General features: G+C 43.4%; 1 protein-coding gene across 1 annotated transcript; it reads right to left on the minus strand.

The window, feature by feature from the left end:
* Nucleotides 1-4,103: 4,103 nt before the first annotated feature.
* Nucleotides 4,104-17,453, minus strand: LOC308321405 (A disintegrin and metalloproteinase with thrombospondin motifs 15-like). Its single transcript, XM_080772269.1, has 8 exons — nt 16,029-17,453; nt 12,869-13,001; nt 11,009-11,176; nt 10,348-10,631; nt 9,835-10,012; nt 9,259-9,434; nt 6,828-7,003; nt 4,104-6,379 (listed from the first exon to the last, which is right to left on the minus strand). Exons 1-8 carry the CDS (start codon nt 17,094-17,096, stop codon nt 5,599-5,601), a joined length of 2,964 nt encoding a protein of 987 aa, XP_080628395.1. The 5' UTR covers nt 17,097-17,453; the 3' UTR covers nt 4,104-5,598.
* Nucleotides 17,454-18,025: the final 572 nt, after the last annotated feature.

Here is an 18,025-nt window from a genome sequence, read left to right on the forward strand (position 1 = left end):
AAGAAGGATGAAACAGCAGGCACTCTGTCTATGGACTCGGTGACATGTTGAACATGGCACACTGTGGTACGGACAGACAGACGGACCGACTAACCTCTAAGTAAGGATTCTGAGGGGAATTCAGTGTTCTTTGTGGTAATGTTTGTCGAGTGTGAATTCCACAGACTGTCCAGGCAGTATGTATAAAGCAACTTAAAGCCTGTTTAGTCATTATCATCTAGAAAACCATCAATACAAAAATGCACATTTTGGTTTATTAGCTCAGTAATCAGGGTTAAACAAGCAAGTCAGGCGATGTTCTGTGGAATTCCGAGCAGGGGAGGTTTTTGTTACCCTCACATTTATAGTGTGGTCCTGCATGGCTGCATGGCCACCTGTTTCAGCTTGGACAGTTTAACATTTTGATCAAGGTCAAGCAGGGATGCTTTTGCCAATTCCAGAAATGTATAAACGGAACTTTTCCCTCTGTGTCGTTGCTTGTATGGTTCTACAAAACCATGTTGTTAACGTGATAAATATTTAGAGAGAGGGGTGAGTTAGAGGGGTGTGAACAGGAAAGATTAACAGCCCCAGGCAAGCCAATAATCATAATCCAAATAGTCCAACCACTGGGATGCAAATAAATGGCGTCCAAGTTACACAGAACAAAATGTGTTTAGAAGATATATCGACTTTGATTGGACAGTGTAGAGAGACAAGAATGTCAACTCGACTCAAATTGATTTGTATAGGCCTTAATAATGGTTACAGCCTCAAAGGGGAATCAGTAATAATAACAATGAATTGCTTTTTTATGGCGCTTTTCTATGCACTACATATACTCAAAGCGCTTACAATGGTTCATTCATTCATACATTGGGAGGTGAAGCGGCGAACAGTCGACGCCAGCGTCCTCACTTCCCACATTCATACACCAATGGTGGCAAGCTCACACCGACCAACTCATTGGAGGCAATGTAGGGTTCAGTGTCTTGCCCAAGGACACTTCGACATGTGGACAGGATGAGCCTGTCCTTAAGAAGTCACTCACTGTCACTGGCCGAAACATCTGTAAATATATGGTGTCGCATTTTGTTAGTTTGTCTCTCTCTTTTCTTTTAATAATTGATATTATAGAACACGAGGTGTGGCCGCCAGTCTGTTCCTGACAACCAGCAGTGTAAGGTTGCAGACTGTCTGAGTGAGATAGATACGCCCTGACCAGCTCACCCCAACAATGAATGAGGCTTACTGGGCATGCGGCAAGCCGAGCTGGGTGTGTTGTTACAGCATGGCTGCCACAACGGAGCTTGAATCAGCAGAATTCCAAAGAGGATGAATGAATGTTTTCATCGGCAGCCATGCTTGTCTGGAGAAGAGCTGAGGTAACAAGGCCTCGTCTCATTGCCTGTGATGGAAGACTGCTTGGCACAGCACAAACTTCTGCTGTAACAGATACGGCTTTGCTGATACTAATGGAGGCCCCTTAAAGGATAATTGACGGACGGTATAGCTCAAGCAATGTCTATATATAACAGGGATGTAAATAGGTTTTCAATGTAATCAATGGGTCAGTAGAGTACAGTATTACATCCCAGGGTCCCCAGAGGGTGACATGATTGTGTCCTTTTTCAATTTAGTGAGACTAAGGATGCAGGATTCTGGCTATTTGCATCACTGTTAATATAATGTCTCATTATGTACTTTTAACATCCTTTAAACCGCACATTTTCTAAGTGATTATGCTTCAAATTTCAATTATTTCCTTAAGAAACCATAGGGATCCGAAGTTCCATACAAATGCAAGTTGTGTTCATACATACTTTTTTCTTTATTTCATACACAGTTAGATGAATGTATACATAGTATACAATACAAAACACAGTTCATAAAAAACAAATCTGTACATGGTGTAAAAACAAAGTAAAGGGTAACAACTGTACATGTCCATCTTTTAGACGGCATAATGACACTCTCTGAGCCATGATGGACCAGAAATCAAGTAAGTGAAACCAAGTTGCAGAACATATACTGTACTGTCATGTACCATCAAACATTATCTTTATTTACAGTTCGCCATGGCGTTATCTGTCTCGAAAATAAGCCTTTTGCCTGTGTTTTATATGAATCTATCCATCTATTTAACCCAGGGGATTTTTCTAAATAATGTAGGCCTTTCACCACACTTCCCTCTAAGAGAGGTGATGGTGTGAAAAATCACAACAGAAAGTTAAGTTATGTGTGAGTTATGGGTTTGGCATTAATTGACAATGAAACAATTGGGACCAAAATGAATTAAGTATCATCACTGGTCTTTTTTATCATGTAAGCAAGCATGCAGAGGCAGCGCAGAACCCTGTAGATCAGTGGTTCCCCAACTTTTTAGCTCAAAACCCAAAAGAGATGTTAGACCGGGACCCAAACTTCTATCTACAAGCTATTTTCACTACTTAGATTTTTTTTGTTGATTTCTTCATGAAAATTACTGAATGAAATCATTGAATTTAGATTTTAATTCATTAAAACTTTCACCTTTTAGGGAATGTTTTTTGAAAATGTTTTGAAATAATAATAATTAACAACAAAATGTAGGAAACCAAAACATATAGGGACCCATACAAAAGGTGTCCGCGACCCACAAGTGTTTGGGAATCAGTGCTGTAGATGATGTACTGTACTGTACTGTACTGTACTGTACTGTACTGTACTGTACTGTACTGTACTGTACTGTACTGTACTGTGTATGGCCCACAAGCAGCAGCCACTGGACTCCAACTAAAGGGCCTTGCAAACGAGGGGGCGATAAAACGCGATTACATTTTCTGAGAAGTGCACACGCCCGCGACTCACCAGACCTGGATTTGGTTTAACAACGTGTGCGTTCTTTGCTCTCCGTTTGCCAGGCCCTTAAAGGGACACTTCACCCTTTTTGCAAAAACATATATACGTTAAAGACGTTTAGAAGCTTTAGAACACTTTCCTGGGGGTCTTTATGTATGTAATATGTGGTTTTAGATGTTTTAGATTGTAGCAGTGAGCCTGGTGTCTCTGATGTCATGGACACTGGGCTCACTTCCTTCGTGGACTACATGTCTCAGTAAGACAGCTCTCCCCCTATCCACAAGGAGGAGCAGTGCACCAAAGAATTATGGGAATTGTAGTCCAGGAAGGTAGTGAGACCAATGTCCATGACATCAGAGAGAGCTGTGCTCACTGCTACAATCTAAAATAGCTAAAAACCACATATTACACACATAAAGACCCCCAGGAAAGTGTTCTAAAGCTTCTAAACGTCATTAACATATATTTGTTTGCAAAAAGGGTGAAGTGTCCCTTTAACAGCGACTTATTGCGGAACACACAGTACAGCACAATGCAGTATACTGCATGTGGAACATAACCAACATAAACACTTATATCGTACTTAGTTAACTGAGGTCCCCCAAGGCTCTATACAAGGTCTTCTCCTTTTTTCCCTCAACAACACCAAATCAAAATATATTGTCAATCTGCTATATTATTTATTATTTGCCCCAGAATAGGGACACTAGGATACAGGTGTTTTTAAGGCAGTTACAGGCATAACTGTCCACCGGGTTAGTTAACGTACACCAAAAAATATTTATTTCACGTTTCATATATTTAAAAAGAAAAAGGCCCAAATAATGTATTTGCAAATATATTCGAAATACCCTTTTACAGATATATTTTGGCCAATCAACATCCATTTCTCCCATTTGCAGGAGTGTCCAGAATACGTTTTTAATATTTCAAAATGTGAATGCCTGTACGGATATGAACTATAGCCATGCGTCTGTCAGGTTAACTAGTGACTTTACAGTGTCTCTTACAACACAAAGGCTTTCTCTTTGGCAAAATAGGAGAAAACAGCTGAGCTTTGACACAAGTGTACATAGAGAGTTACAAAGTGACGGATAACTTTACAGTTTACTTTACATCATATGCAGCATTTGCTGCAACTACATACAATATGGCTCTAGTGGTCATTTAAATGCATATTGTTTTGGTCAAAAGCAAGCACCCAGAGATTCTTTGATACAATTGATCATTGGTTTGACAATGAGGGCAGATGCTTTCAAGTGTGTAGGATATGTTTATATGACATTTATTTTTTATGTGGAACTAAAAACTCACGGTACTACTATTCACTGTGAAAGACTAAAGAGCGTATTTTAATGTTTTTAAAGACATTGTAAGTGATTATTGAATAATCATGAATTTGATTTGGTATTCAAATGAACAGTGGTATTTCCAATACTTTTACATCTACTCCCCTACATCTCGCCCTCGGATTCAAATATTGTACTTTTACTCCACTACATTTATTTGACAACTTTAGGTACTAGTTACTTTGTAGATTTGGACTTCATACATGTATACATTTTGGCCATTTGAAAATAGACGATCTACAAGCTCACAATTCGACACATTGTGATCTTGCTATATTCAAAAGACTTTTACACAATTGAAAACTTGAAATATGGGACATTCTGCATAATAAGTACTTTTACTTTTGGTACTTTAAGTACATTTTGATACCAATACATGTTGAATTCAGAACTTTTACTTGTAGTATTTCTATATTGCAATATTGATACTTTTACTTAAGTAAAAGAAATTCAATACTTCTTCCACCACTGCAAATTAATTGCAAGGTAGTGTGACAACAGCCAGTATCACTGAAAAAAGAAGAAGATGGAATTAAATAAAACTAGTGCATTTTGCAGCTACAGTACCGTGCTTCACATTTTGAGTTGTTCCTGGCTGAAATTACAGACTGCCAATGCACAGCTAATATCTGTGATTGAGTTCAAAGCAGAGTAATGTTTGATATGACTGAATGCCTTGATGTTCACTACCTTATCTAGTTATATCTAATTATTTAAATTTGTTTAGATTACTCTGAACGGAATTTAAACTTGGAATGGCTCAATAAAAGGAAATAATGTTTGCATTCAATGTCAATCGTGCATTTATGTGGTGTGTGTGTGTGTGTGTGTGTGCGCGTGTGCGTGTGTGTGTGTGCGTGCGCAGATGTGCATGTACGTGTGCATTCGCATGTGTCTGAGTGTGACTGTCTAAAATGTTCACACAATTTCTTCTCTCTCTTGCCTATATTCCCTTAGACACCAATGTGTGTTCTGCAAGGAATGTGTTTCAATGCCCACTGTAAATGTAATCCAGCTGAACTCAATCTCAACACAATCTAGAAATAAAATGTGCGTTAACACCAAGGTAGAAAGGCTGCTGCTGTGATTGTGTATAGGCATCACGTCATGTATCCCACTGGAGGTAGACTAACCTGACAATTTTACTGTACAAGAAAACCCTTTCCTTTCCTTTGTCTTATGTAAACATAATGTTCTGCCTCTTCAAACCAGTGCCGGGCACTTGCTGAGGTCCATCTCCATTAGTTTGTCTCCACAGGCCATTGAGAGTTCTGCAGAGACAAGTTGGACTGTTGAGCATTCAGTTCTCAGCATTGTCACAGACACCACGACACCATTAACGTGATGATTTGGACAATGTCTGTTCTTTTCCTTTTTGCCAAATCACTTTTACTGAATTAAATCACAAGTTGTCCAGTCAGCACCGTCTCTAACACGGCCTCAGGCTGCAGAGGTCCAGTTCCTGAGGTTTCCTCTGTCCAGAGCAGTGCTCTCTGGGCAGACTGAGGCTGTTCTGCGTAACGCATCGCACAGGTCGTCGTTTGAACCCCCTACCACAGGTCTTTGAGCACTGAGACCATGGTCCTATGTCCCACATCGGACAGGGGTCCCCACACACCCTTATGGCCGCGGGTCTGGAGGTGTTTTCGCAGTCCGCCACCGGACGGCCTTCCGCGCTCTGGCACTGCACCAGCCTCTTCTGCAGTCCGTTGCCGCACGTCACCGTGCACCTGTCCCAGCCCCCACTCACCCACTGGCTGGAGGCCCTCTTGTCCACCGGCCGGTCCTTCAGCAACGCCTTCCCGCCGTCCGCCAGGAGGACGCTGTTCTGAGCCACGTGGCTCCTCTCCTCCTTCCGCTGCATCTTCTCCTCCTTGCTCTCCTTGGAGACGTAGAAGGAGTAGCGCACCCGGGGCGGCGTCATCTTCCCCACGGACAGCACCTCCACGGTGATGGTCTCCTGGAGAGGCCGGGTGGCCTGCAGCGTCTCTGTGGCCGTGGTGGTGCCGCTGTAGCGCAGCAGGCTGCCCTTCACCAGCAGGTCCCTCTCCACCGCCGACACCACGTAGTTGCCGTTCAGAAGGTACTTGCCGTGGCGGTTCTTCACGGCCAGGTAGTTCTCGTCGCTCACCAACCCCCGGTAGCCTCGCTGTCGCACGTCGACGTTGGAGGCTCCCATGGGCAGCATCACCACAAAGTTGTAGCCGTGTCTAGAGACGGGCGGAGATTAAATGTGAATGTACGTACATGCTGTGCTATTAGCTGTATAGAAGGGTTTTTAATGCCAGAGCTTAAGCAGGGGATGAGACACTTTGATTTTGTGCTTTGAGGGGTGAGTAGATAAAACGATAAAATGTTTTAAACCTTGCAGATAAAAATGGCCAATCACAAGATTCATAAATGCACCAGGCTGGAAGGAGGTGAACTAATATACTAAATATAACTAATTAATATTTACCATTGTTTTTAGTTATTTATTTGTTGTTAAAGGAACCTACTAATGAAGCTGACATTTCTGTACACTTGCACTTGTCTCAAGAGGATAAAACAACGAGGGTCCGAGACACTTAATTGGCTAGCGCCTCGTGCCTACCTACGCATCGGCTGTCAGCCATTATAAAATACTCTGTAAAGTGCAACCTTATTTCTTTAACTTACATGGGTTTGGTGAACATTCCTGAGACTTTCTTGCAGCCCTGGTTGTCCCCTCCACACACACCACACTTGTCAAACTTCTTGTTTGAGTTGAGCTTGGCGTCACAGCCGGCCTTGATGCAGCGCCCCTGAACGCACACAGCCGAAGTGTCTGGAGAGCAGGGTGTTCCATCCACCACCTGGAGACAATTGATTGATTTATTGATTCATTCATTTAACTACCGGTAGTTGTCTAATTGTTTTTGTTTTTGTAGGCCTCAAGATCAGCTAGATTATAGTTATAGTCACCAAAGTAAAGTTGTACACAGTTTTAAATGTACAACAAAAATGATTTTGCATAATAGGTAGGTCGACTAGTAAACTAGGCAACTAGTCAACTAGTAAAAATCACTAGAAGTGAAAGCCCTAGTGTGTATATAGGCAGCATAGCATGTGTTACATTCAAAGCCTCATTGTGTGCGTGCGTGCATGGTGCATGCATTTTGCTTAAGAGTAGAGCTAGCGCTACCAGAGTGTACACTACTGTATCTATTCTAGGTGGAGGGTCTGGATAATACTGAGGTAACAAGCTTGTTTCATTGGCGGTTGCATAAATACTCGCTGACAATCCACAGCTGTGAGGTGACACTGTCCTGCATGTTCCCTTTTGTCTTCACACCACTCATACAGCCAGTGTTAACTTGCCATGTCTGCTGATTAGAAGTGACTTTGGGGCTTATTTGTCTGTAAAGTCGCCTGTAAATATTCGTCATTGCTGGTTGCGGGTTTTTTGGGGGCTTGTTTCAAGTGTAGTTGCTTATTTGGACCCACAAATTGATATGTATTTGTAGCACCCGATCTAAAAGTATTTTGTGACCCCCTGTTCAAATATCCGATGCTCATGCTGTCACGCCCCGCTCCTCTGCCTTTGAATTTGAGCATTGACTTAGGTCCAAACCACTGGACTAATATTTGGCTTGACCTTAATGGTTATGTGGTTGTTGTTCTGTATTTGCTTAAGTCAAGAAAAGAAGATGATGTTACTTTGTACTTGTTTACTAATACTGCAGTCCTTCTGACTTTTTGCCTTGTCTTCCTGTTCTGTTTGGTTTTCTGTTACTCTGTTGGTTTTGTGTACTGTATATCTTATTTTGTAGTATGGTCCCTAGTGTTTCCTGTCTGCCTAGTTACTGTTCCCTACCGTGTCTCACCTACCTTGTGATGTGTCAGTGTTTTCACCTGTGCCCTCTTAGTCCTGTTAGCCTATCCTGTGTTTGATTGTATTTTGAGATCACCTGTGTCTAGTTAGTCTTTGTCTATTTATATACCCCAGTTTGTTCAGTCCCTTGTCAGATCGTCATTTCATGTCAGCGTGTAAACTGTGTCCTTATTTCGCCTGCCCTATTTTATGGGAAGTTTAAGTTATAGTTTAATAAACATCCTGAACTGTGAATCGTGCCTTTTGGTCGTACTGCTTTTGGGTCCTCTGAACGCACCCTGACACATGTGGCCTGTATAGTTGCTTCTTTTGGGCTTGTTTTCATAGACCTAGTTGCAAACTGTGGAAACACTGATCACTCTTATGACGCCTCTCCCTGTCGGTGGAGCAGCTCAGCTCTGTCTCTCTCCACTTTGCATGGATACAGGCCAAATACAGTGTGTTTTGTTTTGAGGAGAAACACTGTTAAACATGTTGTTCGTGGGGAGTTAAACATGTCATGGTTTGTTTTGGTTTTGTAATTTATTCACCCTTTAACCACAAGCCACTTTAAACCTTATCCATCAAACTTTGACAGCTCTGCCATCTCTTCGGGGATTATGCGAATAATTATTGTCTGATTTACGTGATCGCCACATTTACAAATTGTGCAAATGCACAGTACCCCCCTTTTTTATTTCTATTGATTAAGTTACATCATACTCGTCGCTACCGTCTGAATGATCCTTGGTTGCTAGGCGATCGAGTAAACGGGAAATAAAAAAGAATTGAAAAGTCAGCTTGCCATCTGCATCCAGCAGAACAGACTTTTTTTTTTATCCATTTTTCTCTGATTGTTTTCCCAGGTAACTGTCTGGGTGTTAATTCCCATTCCTACTTGAATGGGAATGAAAACGGAGGATTTCTGTAATCAGTAGCAGCTGTGTTGGACAGTGTTGGACGGACACGCAGATATGGGGAATCAAACGGGTGAGCTTCATTTTTATTGGCTTTTATCGATGTGGGCCTCGACACGTCATCACGCAGTACGTTTTCGTTTTCAGGAAGTAATTAAAATTCGATTTTTATGGAATTTTGATATAAAAATAGACAAAAATGAAAATGTACCAATTTTTGGGGCATCCATTGTTAGGTATGCTCATATGATGAGCAGATGAGCTTTTAGACGGATGTGGTCTAAAAGTGTGAAAAACATATTTTTCATTTCACTACGCCTACATTATGAACATGACATACCTTCGGAGACAGGACGTAGAAGTATCCCGTCCCGTTGGCACGGCAGATGAGCTTGCATTTGTCCTTGGGCGAGATTCCGGAGTACTTTGGTACCCAGGCCACGGTTGAGCTGAGTCTGTTGGTGTTGAGGTTGAATCCATTGAACGCCTCACACTGCTCCTCGCGGAAACTCTTACCTGAGAACGATAAGCAAGCTAGGTCAGCAGCTTCACCACACGCCGATTCATACTCCTATTTTACCGCTGTTTTGGCGCTGTAGTGCCGAAACAGCACTGTACCGAAGAGCCGACTTTAGGACGGTATCTACCTGTAGTTCTGTCACAGCATTTGTTTTGCTGCTAGTGAGGCTAAGTTTGAATGTAACCTTCAGACAAAAGTAGACAAAAGTCCTCAAAAACAGTTGAAGTCACGTTTTTGTGAACTTCAGACTAAAAGGTTATTATTTTAAGTGCAGCTTTGAAGTAACGTTTTTGTGAACTTCAGACTAAAAGGTTATTATTTTAAGTGCAGCTGCCCCCCCCCCCCCCCCCACCCATTATTTAGTCGACAGCAAGGTTAAGGCAAAAGTGAGCTGACCTGTTTCAGGACAGGGGTTGAGATTGCAGGAACGATACTTGATGCGCAGTCCGTAACAGTACTTCCCACCATGTTCAGGGACGGGGTTGTCACACTGCCTCTTGGCCAACTGAACACCTCCATCACATGTCCTGGAACAGTCACCAAACGCACCCCACTTCCCCCATCGGCCATCGACCTGGTGAAGAAAAGAAACGTAGCTGTTAGTAGTAGTACTTTCACAATAATGCCTTACAGATCTGTTTTTGTTTTTTAGTTTGTCCAAACTCTATTATGATTTCACCTTTGCTTCACTCTAGTATTTATCAAGTTATCATCATAGTATGTGTGCTGGTATCAGTAACCATGACAATATGGTCTGACCAAGGCTGACAACTCAGAACTCACACTACATGAGTCCATTGCCGTTTATGGGTCGTTCATGGGTCCATTGCTCTGTTAATTCAGATTAATCTAAACAGCACTGCAACCCTGTTGCCCTAATGCCAGTCATACCACTCATAGCAAACATACCTTCATTTGCGTGGTGTTGTTCTTGTCAGTGCAGTCCCCTCGGTAACAGAGCTTGCCGTTGCCACAACTGGTGCCATCCGCCCAAGGAAAGTGCCGGGTCTGGCACACCAGCTGCCCGCGGTTCTTCCCCGTGCACCACAGCTTGGAGCAGGGGTGCATGTAAGGGCAGGGCTTGGAGCCTGTGCCGAAGGCCAGCTCACACTGGCGGTGCAGGCTGTAGGTGGAGCCGGGCAAGGTGTCTGGGAGGGACAGCTGGTTCTGAGGCTGGTCCAACAGACAATCCCCTATAGGGAGAAAGCCAACAACACTGATATAACACACTTGGACGAACATAATGCTAAAATGTACTTTTAAGGCCTGGTTTATTACTTGGCATAAAAATGTTAGAAATGCTTTAATAGATAATAATGGATTTTTATTTATAATGCACTTTACATTCGTGACAATCTGAATCTCAAGTCTCAACGTTACTTTATAGGACACTTGAGCTGAAAAGGGACCATGCTAATGTCTTGAGACATGTTTAAAAAAGTATATCAAAAAGATGTATCCCGTCTCGATTGATCCCGTCCCATTTCCTCCCATCCCGTCTCATCTCATCTCATCATCTGATCCCAATCATCCCACCTAATCCCACCCATGTTCCACCCATCTTACTAACCATGGCCTCTGTCCAGGAACTCTGTGATAATGGCTGCACTGCACACAGACCACGGTCTGTTCCTGTCGATTTGAATGAGGGTAGGAGACATCATGTGGTTGTCCCGTAGCTTTCCAAACACCTCCTCGCACGCCTTCACATTGTCATGGGGCATGTTGAAGACGTGACCTGAAGGATGAAGAGAGATTTAGTCATGTGCTACAGCCCTACTGTACACTTGATATGGTTCGGTATGATAGGTGCCCTTAACTGCCCTAAATAAAAGATGTCATGGTAAAACTAACAGGAAAACATCTCACAGAATCCAAACAATCAGGAATAAGGGGAGTTGTTGTTTTGTTGTACTTTTTTTTCATCATTGCATATGAATCAGTTCTCAGGCGAATTCATTTTTCAGGTGGATTTAAATTAGAAATAGATTCAGTTGTCGGATTAATTGTTTTCTTTCTCATCATAAGCCTCTCATTTGATAGTCTCTGTTTGTCCTGATGGTAAGTGGATTCTGCTGATTGTCCTTTAAGGAGATGGGGCAAAGACAGAGAATCTCATCAGACGCTTGCACTAAATTCGTGGATCATTCAAGCCAGAGATGTATTGGTTACTTTAGTCTAAAGCATGAACGGTCTGTCTGCATTTCAACTACAAAGCAATTACTCAGTTGAGTGGCAATCACAACACAATCACCAAGGTAACGAGAGCAGATTTATGAGAAAGTTAATGCAGAGTGAAACCTCTGACTGCACATCATTACCTTCTCAATACAAAAGTACAACATGCCGTCAACTAAGCTTCCTCCTAGTGATTTGAGGCTGACGTCAGGGTGGGGAAGAATGTGGTTATGCATGGGAATATAAAGCATGGCATACTTCCATGTACTAAAAACATGTCTACCAGGGGAATTGTGTTCCCAAGGAAGCCATTCCATTCCTTACATGTATAGTATATTATGTATTTGGCGTACCACACAAAAGTAACAAAGGGGGAAAAAACATAAAGGATGACTATACAAACTAATTTTGAGTGGTTAGACGCTCAGAGACAGGATCATTTTCGAAGGGAAATTGTATAATTACTTCATGTAAGTGGGCACTGTAAACCGATGCCTCTCATAGGGCCTGAACACATCTGGTAACACTCCTACATCTGTTCTCAGCCAGGCATTACACCCCCCTCCCTTCTCTCTCCTCAGTCTGTCCAACCACCGATGACTGAAATGATTTGATAGCAACTGTCACTTGTTGAGTCATTAATAACTCTCTTAACCAAAGATGCCTCAGCCTATATGCTGAACAGAAATGCAGTTTAATTGAAAACATTTACTTTCTAAGAAACAGGAGATAAGGGGGATTTAGCATGCAGCGCTCGACTACAAACTCCTTCCCACTTCCAGGCACATCTGACAGCTGACACCTAATTTATACTTATAGTTGTGTGCTGGTGTTTCGCCCCGAAAATAGCAGATCTACAAGCTTGCACTGGGATACACTTGTAGATCTTCTATGCGCGGACAATGCACAACCAAGTATAACTCGGGCTCGAAAGTAGGTAATCTAATCAATGTAACCTAATCACATGCATGAGTGTCACAGAGCCACGGGGGCTCGACACAGTTTATGTGTGCGTCCTTTTGTCACGTACACGCAGTCACAGCATTCTTGGCATTTCAGTCTGAGATTAGGTACAGTACTCGAGTGGTGCCAGGCACACTGACACAGCTGCGGGCTCCAGATCAGTGCAAAGAATGCATTAGCATGAACGCGTATACCGTCCACCTGTGTGGCGATCACGTGCTAAACCAATATCGGTCACTCAAACATACACTTTCTTAAAATGTGACCAGTGGCACGAGCCCTGCCTCACCTAGTTCGTGTGCGGTGGTGAAAGCTGAGGGCAAGCCATCGTCCTCGATGACGGAGCAGCTTCTCTTAGGGTCACACATGGTTCCTACGTCTGCCATTCCCAAGGTGTCGCAAGTGGTAGCGCCACAGAGATCCTGGTGACAAACACACAACAGTGATGATTGCGGAAAGCCTTGAATGAAAAACAAGGCTAATGGGGAAAATCCATTGGCTGATTAACAGGGGAAGAAAATCACTCATGATGCCCTTTTCTTGCCAAGTTGTAGCCTATGCTTAGCCAAATGTGTGCCTGAGAGACCTAGCTAATGGCTGCAGAATGAATGGACCATAACATAATCCATAAACTGCTCTAACAAAGCCCCACTAGACTCTTGGCTGACTTATGTTCTCTCCTTGCCTTCGTTCAAAATACACTGAAGAAACTGCCGATAGAAAATACTTTCACCTTTGAAATGCATTTTAATTTTTAATAGATTGAAATATTTTCTGTCCACAGTATAGTTCAAAAGACTCAACACTGAAGGTGTTCCAGGTAAATTCACAGACTTGAAATTTATATACAATATAATTACAGAGACAATGCTTTGTCAAGTACAGTAGGCCATACCTACTGTATGTACTGTATGTTTTGGACTATACATGGACTAAATCCTTTTGATTCATGTGTGTAAACTCTGACTAGAAACACCCAGCACCTGCGAGACCCAAACCCCAGGGTGGATAGTACAGACCAAGTGATCTGTGGTGCTCCAATACAATCTCTCTTCTTCAAGCTGACAGACTTGATGAGTTCTCAACAAACACTGCCTCCATATCTCTGTCGGCTCTCCTCCACAAACTCATATCTTCCTCCTCATTTAATTGACCAGCAGAGTTGGCTGCTGTTTAACCTGCTGTCTGGACCAATGTTTTCCCCTAATAAATGTCCTTGCCAGTTATTATATCACAGCACATTGTCTGCTTATTAAAATCTGCAGATTAAGTTCTGACTTGTAGTTTCCCTCGGGAACAAATTAATATTTACAAGAATTGCTGCTGGCTAACAGGATAAACTAGATGAATATGTCATCCTCTTGCTACAATACAAACTGGGAATTTAAGATACGGTGCATTATAACACTGATTCTAACACCTTTTTCTGATTTTCACATTTCTATGTTGTAGTGGTGAGAAGTGCTCACTGCTCGCTTGCTCACTTGCTCTGTGTGGTGACTAACCAAGGAAATGTGAGCAGAGAACTGACAGCAAACCTGTTGACCTTAATTCACAAAGAGCCTCTAGTAAGGCAGAAATAAAGCCCTGACAGCGATGTGTTCCACGAAACAGACTCTTTATAACCTATTACAAGAGATTTTCCAGTGGAACAGCATGTGTTGCACCCTACGAGGACAACAGCCCATGCCTTGTATTTTCCAACAGATCCTCATCCTTGCTATAAATAAATGAGAACGCCTGTCCAGGGAATTGAATGAAACCTAGCTTGCTTGACCTTGAAGTAAGTACAGTATTTGCATGTTGCTGTAGCCTACTATGTACGGAAAGAGGGAACTGTGCGTTAAATGCTTTGTCTAAGCCAAATTGGACCTACAGTAGTCAGTAACAGCCTAGGAATCAGGTGTAAAAGGTCTGAGACAGTTTGTGTCTAAAACTACTGTGGATAGATATACTGTAGAGATATAGATTAGGGCAGCCTGTACAAGCTGCTTGGTAGACACTATATTGAGTAGTCTCTGTAAGTTAGAGGCAGAGGCAGCCTGGAGAGTCTAGCAGCACGGAGGCAAAATTCATTTACTTCAGTGGTTTTCAACCCTTTTCATATCGAGGCCCATTCTTTTTTTTCTGTATTTGAGCCACGGACCACCATTTGATGACATTTAGCCTCTCAGACACAAAACTAAAGAATTTTGTCATCGTTGGATAAGACTTTGTCCACAATTCCATCATGTATGCTGTTGGTGATAGATTGATGTCTCCGTCCGTGTGTCTCTGTGTCTCTGTGTGTGTGTGTGTGTGTGTGTGTGTGTGTGTGTGTGTGTGTGTGTCCGACTGTCCGTCAGTTACCAGAGCATCTCCGGCACTGTTTACCTGGTCGATGCCAAACTTTGCACACACACTCCCTGGATGCCAAGACGAACCTGATGAACCTCTGCCCCACATTTTCCAGAACGGCCTGTTATAGCGCCACCATGAGGCAGATTTTGACATACCTATAACTGCACCAATCTGTGTGAAACGTTGAACGCACACTCCCTAGTTTGGTTTAAATGTATGCTCTCAAGAGTTAAAGATATAATAAGGGTCAATTTTTTTACCAACTCTCCATCATTTTACTGGGGACCACCTGGAACCCCCTCAAGGACCACTGGTGGTCCCCGGACCATTGGTTGAAAACCACTGATCTACTTGGTGGCTTAACTGTACTGATGCTAAACTGACATGGCTTGGCAAGTTACAGAAGGGTGGGCTAGTGGTTTGACACACAGTTCCATAACTAGTCAAAACTCTGTGCCACAACCACAATTACAGGGTCCATTTTTACAACCTCAGAGTAAATCTACCACAGAGGATTTGTTTTGCTATGTAGCCTCACTAACTGGGTCTATTTGTGATTAATCTATTGAAGTAGGTGTTGCCGCTGAGACTGCTGGGGTAACAGGCTGAACAAGACAGTGGTTATAGGCCTGACTTGCTCATACATTATGTGAGGCCAGACTAATCTAAGACAAAGCCACAAAGGCCAAAAAGTCTTGTATTGTAGCACAAATGACCACATCACTTCACACAGAAACGGATGCTTCCTTTCCATCACTGTCAGCCAGCCAAGTTATATTTTAGAGTACATATAGGCTAATGTCCCTACTCTATACTTTGTTTATAGTGCCCTAATGTATTCCCTTGTCATTAGTCAGTGGTGGTGATGTCTTTAATGGAAATAGCATGGCTTTTCCAGTGACTCACTGACACAGTCCCAACAGCGCCAACCCACCCACCAAATAGAGGAGTCTGACAGTGTGCAGATGTTATTCTGCAGATGTTAGTTATTTGCACTGTTGCAAGCACATGAGGTAAACATGCTGCAGCCTGTGCTTTTCCTCAGAGGTGAGACATGTGCCTGGTTCAGTTGTAGCCTATATTGGTTCATTATTGCCTCCTGATCTTACCTGCTTAGTGAACAGTATGGCCGTGTCCCAGTACTCAGGGTGCTTGTCATTGTATTTATTCAACTTCTTCTGCCATGAGCAGAAATTGCGCAGAGACAGGGCTGCGTTACTGGAGACCTTGGGACCCTTGTCGGCATCATTTATCACCATAAAGCCCACCACCACTATGTTTATTGAGTTGAGGATGCTGGGGTGCTTGTAAAGCCTCGCGGCTACGGACATAAGGGTTAGAAGGTAATGCTTTAAGTCATCTCCGTGGAATTTCACCATCGATTCGTCCGCCACCACAAGCACCTCCACGAACCTGGGGATAGAGGCGAACCTTTTTGACCTCCCCAGCGTGTTTAGGATTGTTTCCGCGAGGCCGTCCCTCTCCATGTATTCTCGCATGTATTTGTATTTCTCCAGGGACGTGCTGTTGAGGTCGAGACTGTGCGCCGCGACTCCACACCTGCTGGTGTTATTCCCACTGGAGTGCGCGCGTCCACCACGGCGACGAATGACATGTCGGTCAAAAGTTGCCCCGAAACCGGCATCGGCCGACGACGTCGACGTGTCCCCTTTCTTCCTGACCCCGTTGATGAAATATTCCATGCCATTGTAGGAGAACGCCCCGTGGAGACCCTTGCAGATGCTGAGCGCGGCGAAGGAATCCGGGTCCGCGTTCACATCACCGGAGTAGAAGCAGCGCCTCAGCTCTGTGGCTGCAGAACTATTTGATGCTGCTGCTGACGAGTCGCTCTCGGGAGGCGCAACACTTGCACCAAGAAAATTAGAATCCGGATTGAGGTTGAGGTAGAATTCCTGTCTGAAAGCATTGACTCTGAAAACAATCCGTTTTTCGTTTATCCTCTCCGCTGGCCAAGAAGAGTGGTGGTTTTCTAACTGTTGGCGATCCAATCGAACAGGTGTACAGAAATCTACCTCCATGCAATAGTTCAGATTCACGCACATAATAAGCAAGTCCACAACAATAACCAAAGCTCTAATAAATACAGCCATCTTTGCTCTCCGAGTTAAACGAAAAGTCCCATTCAATATGTCATCTGCCGTGCGTCCACGCCACATGCACTGCACTGGACAGCTGTGCGCACTGGTGCGGACCGATAGTGAGCCCCTCAAAGGACTGGGGGAATTATTGCGTTCCTGGTTCGTTGTTGTTACCCATCATGTTGCTCCACAGCCTCCACTCTGACACACAACTTCTATTCAAGGCTTGAGCTTTAAAGTCATGGTATAAACATCGATGAACATTGTCATTAGACATCGGAGGAGGTGCTATAGAGAGAGCCCATTGGTCATGCCTCCCGGTTCGTGCTGCAAACCACAACCACTTGTAGCTCTCCAAATATTATTGTTGCTGCACAGCATGTGTGGCACGAGCTGGAACGCGCGTCCTCTCCCATATCTCACTCACCAGTCACTCACCGGGAGGCTGATAGACTGATAGTATTAGTAGTAGCCTGCACTATCCTCCCCAGCAGGGAAAAAGACAAAACTTCACGCCGACTATAGCCTACTATCGCCTACTATCATAAAGTTACGAGGTTATATGCATTGCAAATAGCTGGCACTTCTATCAGACGAGCAATGAAAACTTGCCTGCATGTGGGCCTGTCTTAACTCCTGCAGTGTGCACAGTGCACGACACTCACTGCATGCACTGACTGCAGCCTCGTGAGAGTCGTGACAATGAACTATGAACTGATAAAGTGTTTGTAGTCTGGAAAATTAGGAAACAATTAGCCTAAGTGGAACTGTTACGGCACGATGTGAGATGCAGACAAGGGCGCCCTCTTTTTGCGTCTGTTGCAAGCTGCAAAGACCCCTCGAGCATCATCAGTGAGTCGGTGAACATGGACCATGTAATACTGTAGGGTGCATTGTTATACAACGCTGCCACCTGGTGGGGAATGATAGAATATTCTTTTTAGGAAGCGTGTCCATCTGGCATCAATGCGCGCATTTGAATACACGTTAATGCATTATAAATACAT

Source organism: Protomyctophum bolini, assembly GCF_963924005.1.
Source record: "Protomyctophum bolini genome assembly, chromosome: 9".
In the NCBI taxonomy this organism is placed as follows: Eukaryota; Metazoa; Chordata; class Actinopteri; order Myctophiformes; family Myctophidae; genus Protomyctophum; species Protomyctophum bolini.

Excerpts from the sequence above, each read along its gene's own strand:
- LOC308321405 (XM_080772269.1), bottom strand. The coding sequence starts at position 17,096 with ATGTGGCGTGGACGCACGGCAGATGACATATTGAATGGGACTTTTCGT. Across the intron at positions 13,002-16,028 it reads CCATACTGTTCACTAAGCAG|GATCTCTGTGGCGCTACCAC; the intron begins GTAAGATCAGGA and ends GTTTGTCACCAG. Across the intron at positions 7,004-9,258 it reads TCTACGTCCTGTCTCCGAAG|GTGGTGGATGGAACACCCTG; the intron begins GTATGTCATGTT and ends AATTGTCTCCAG.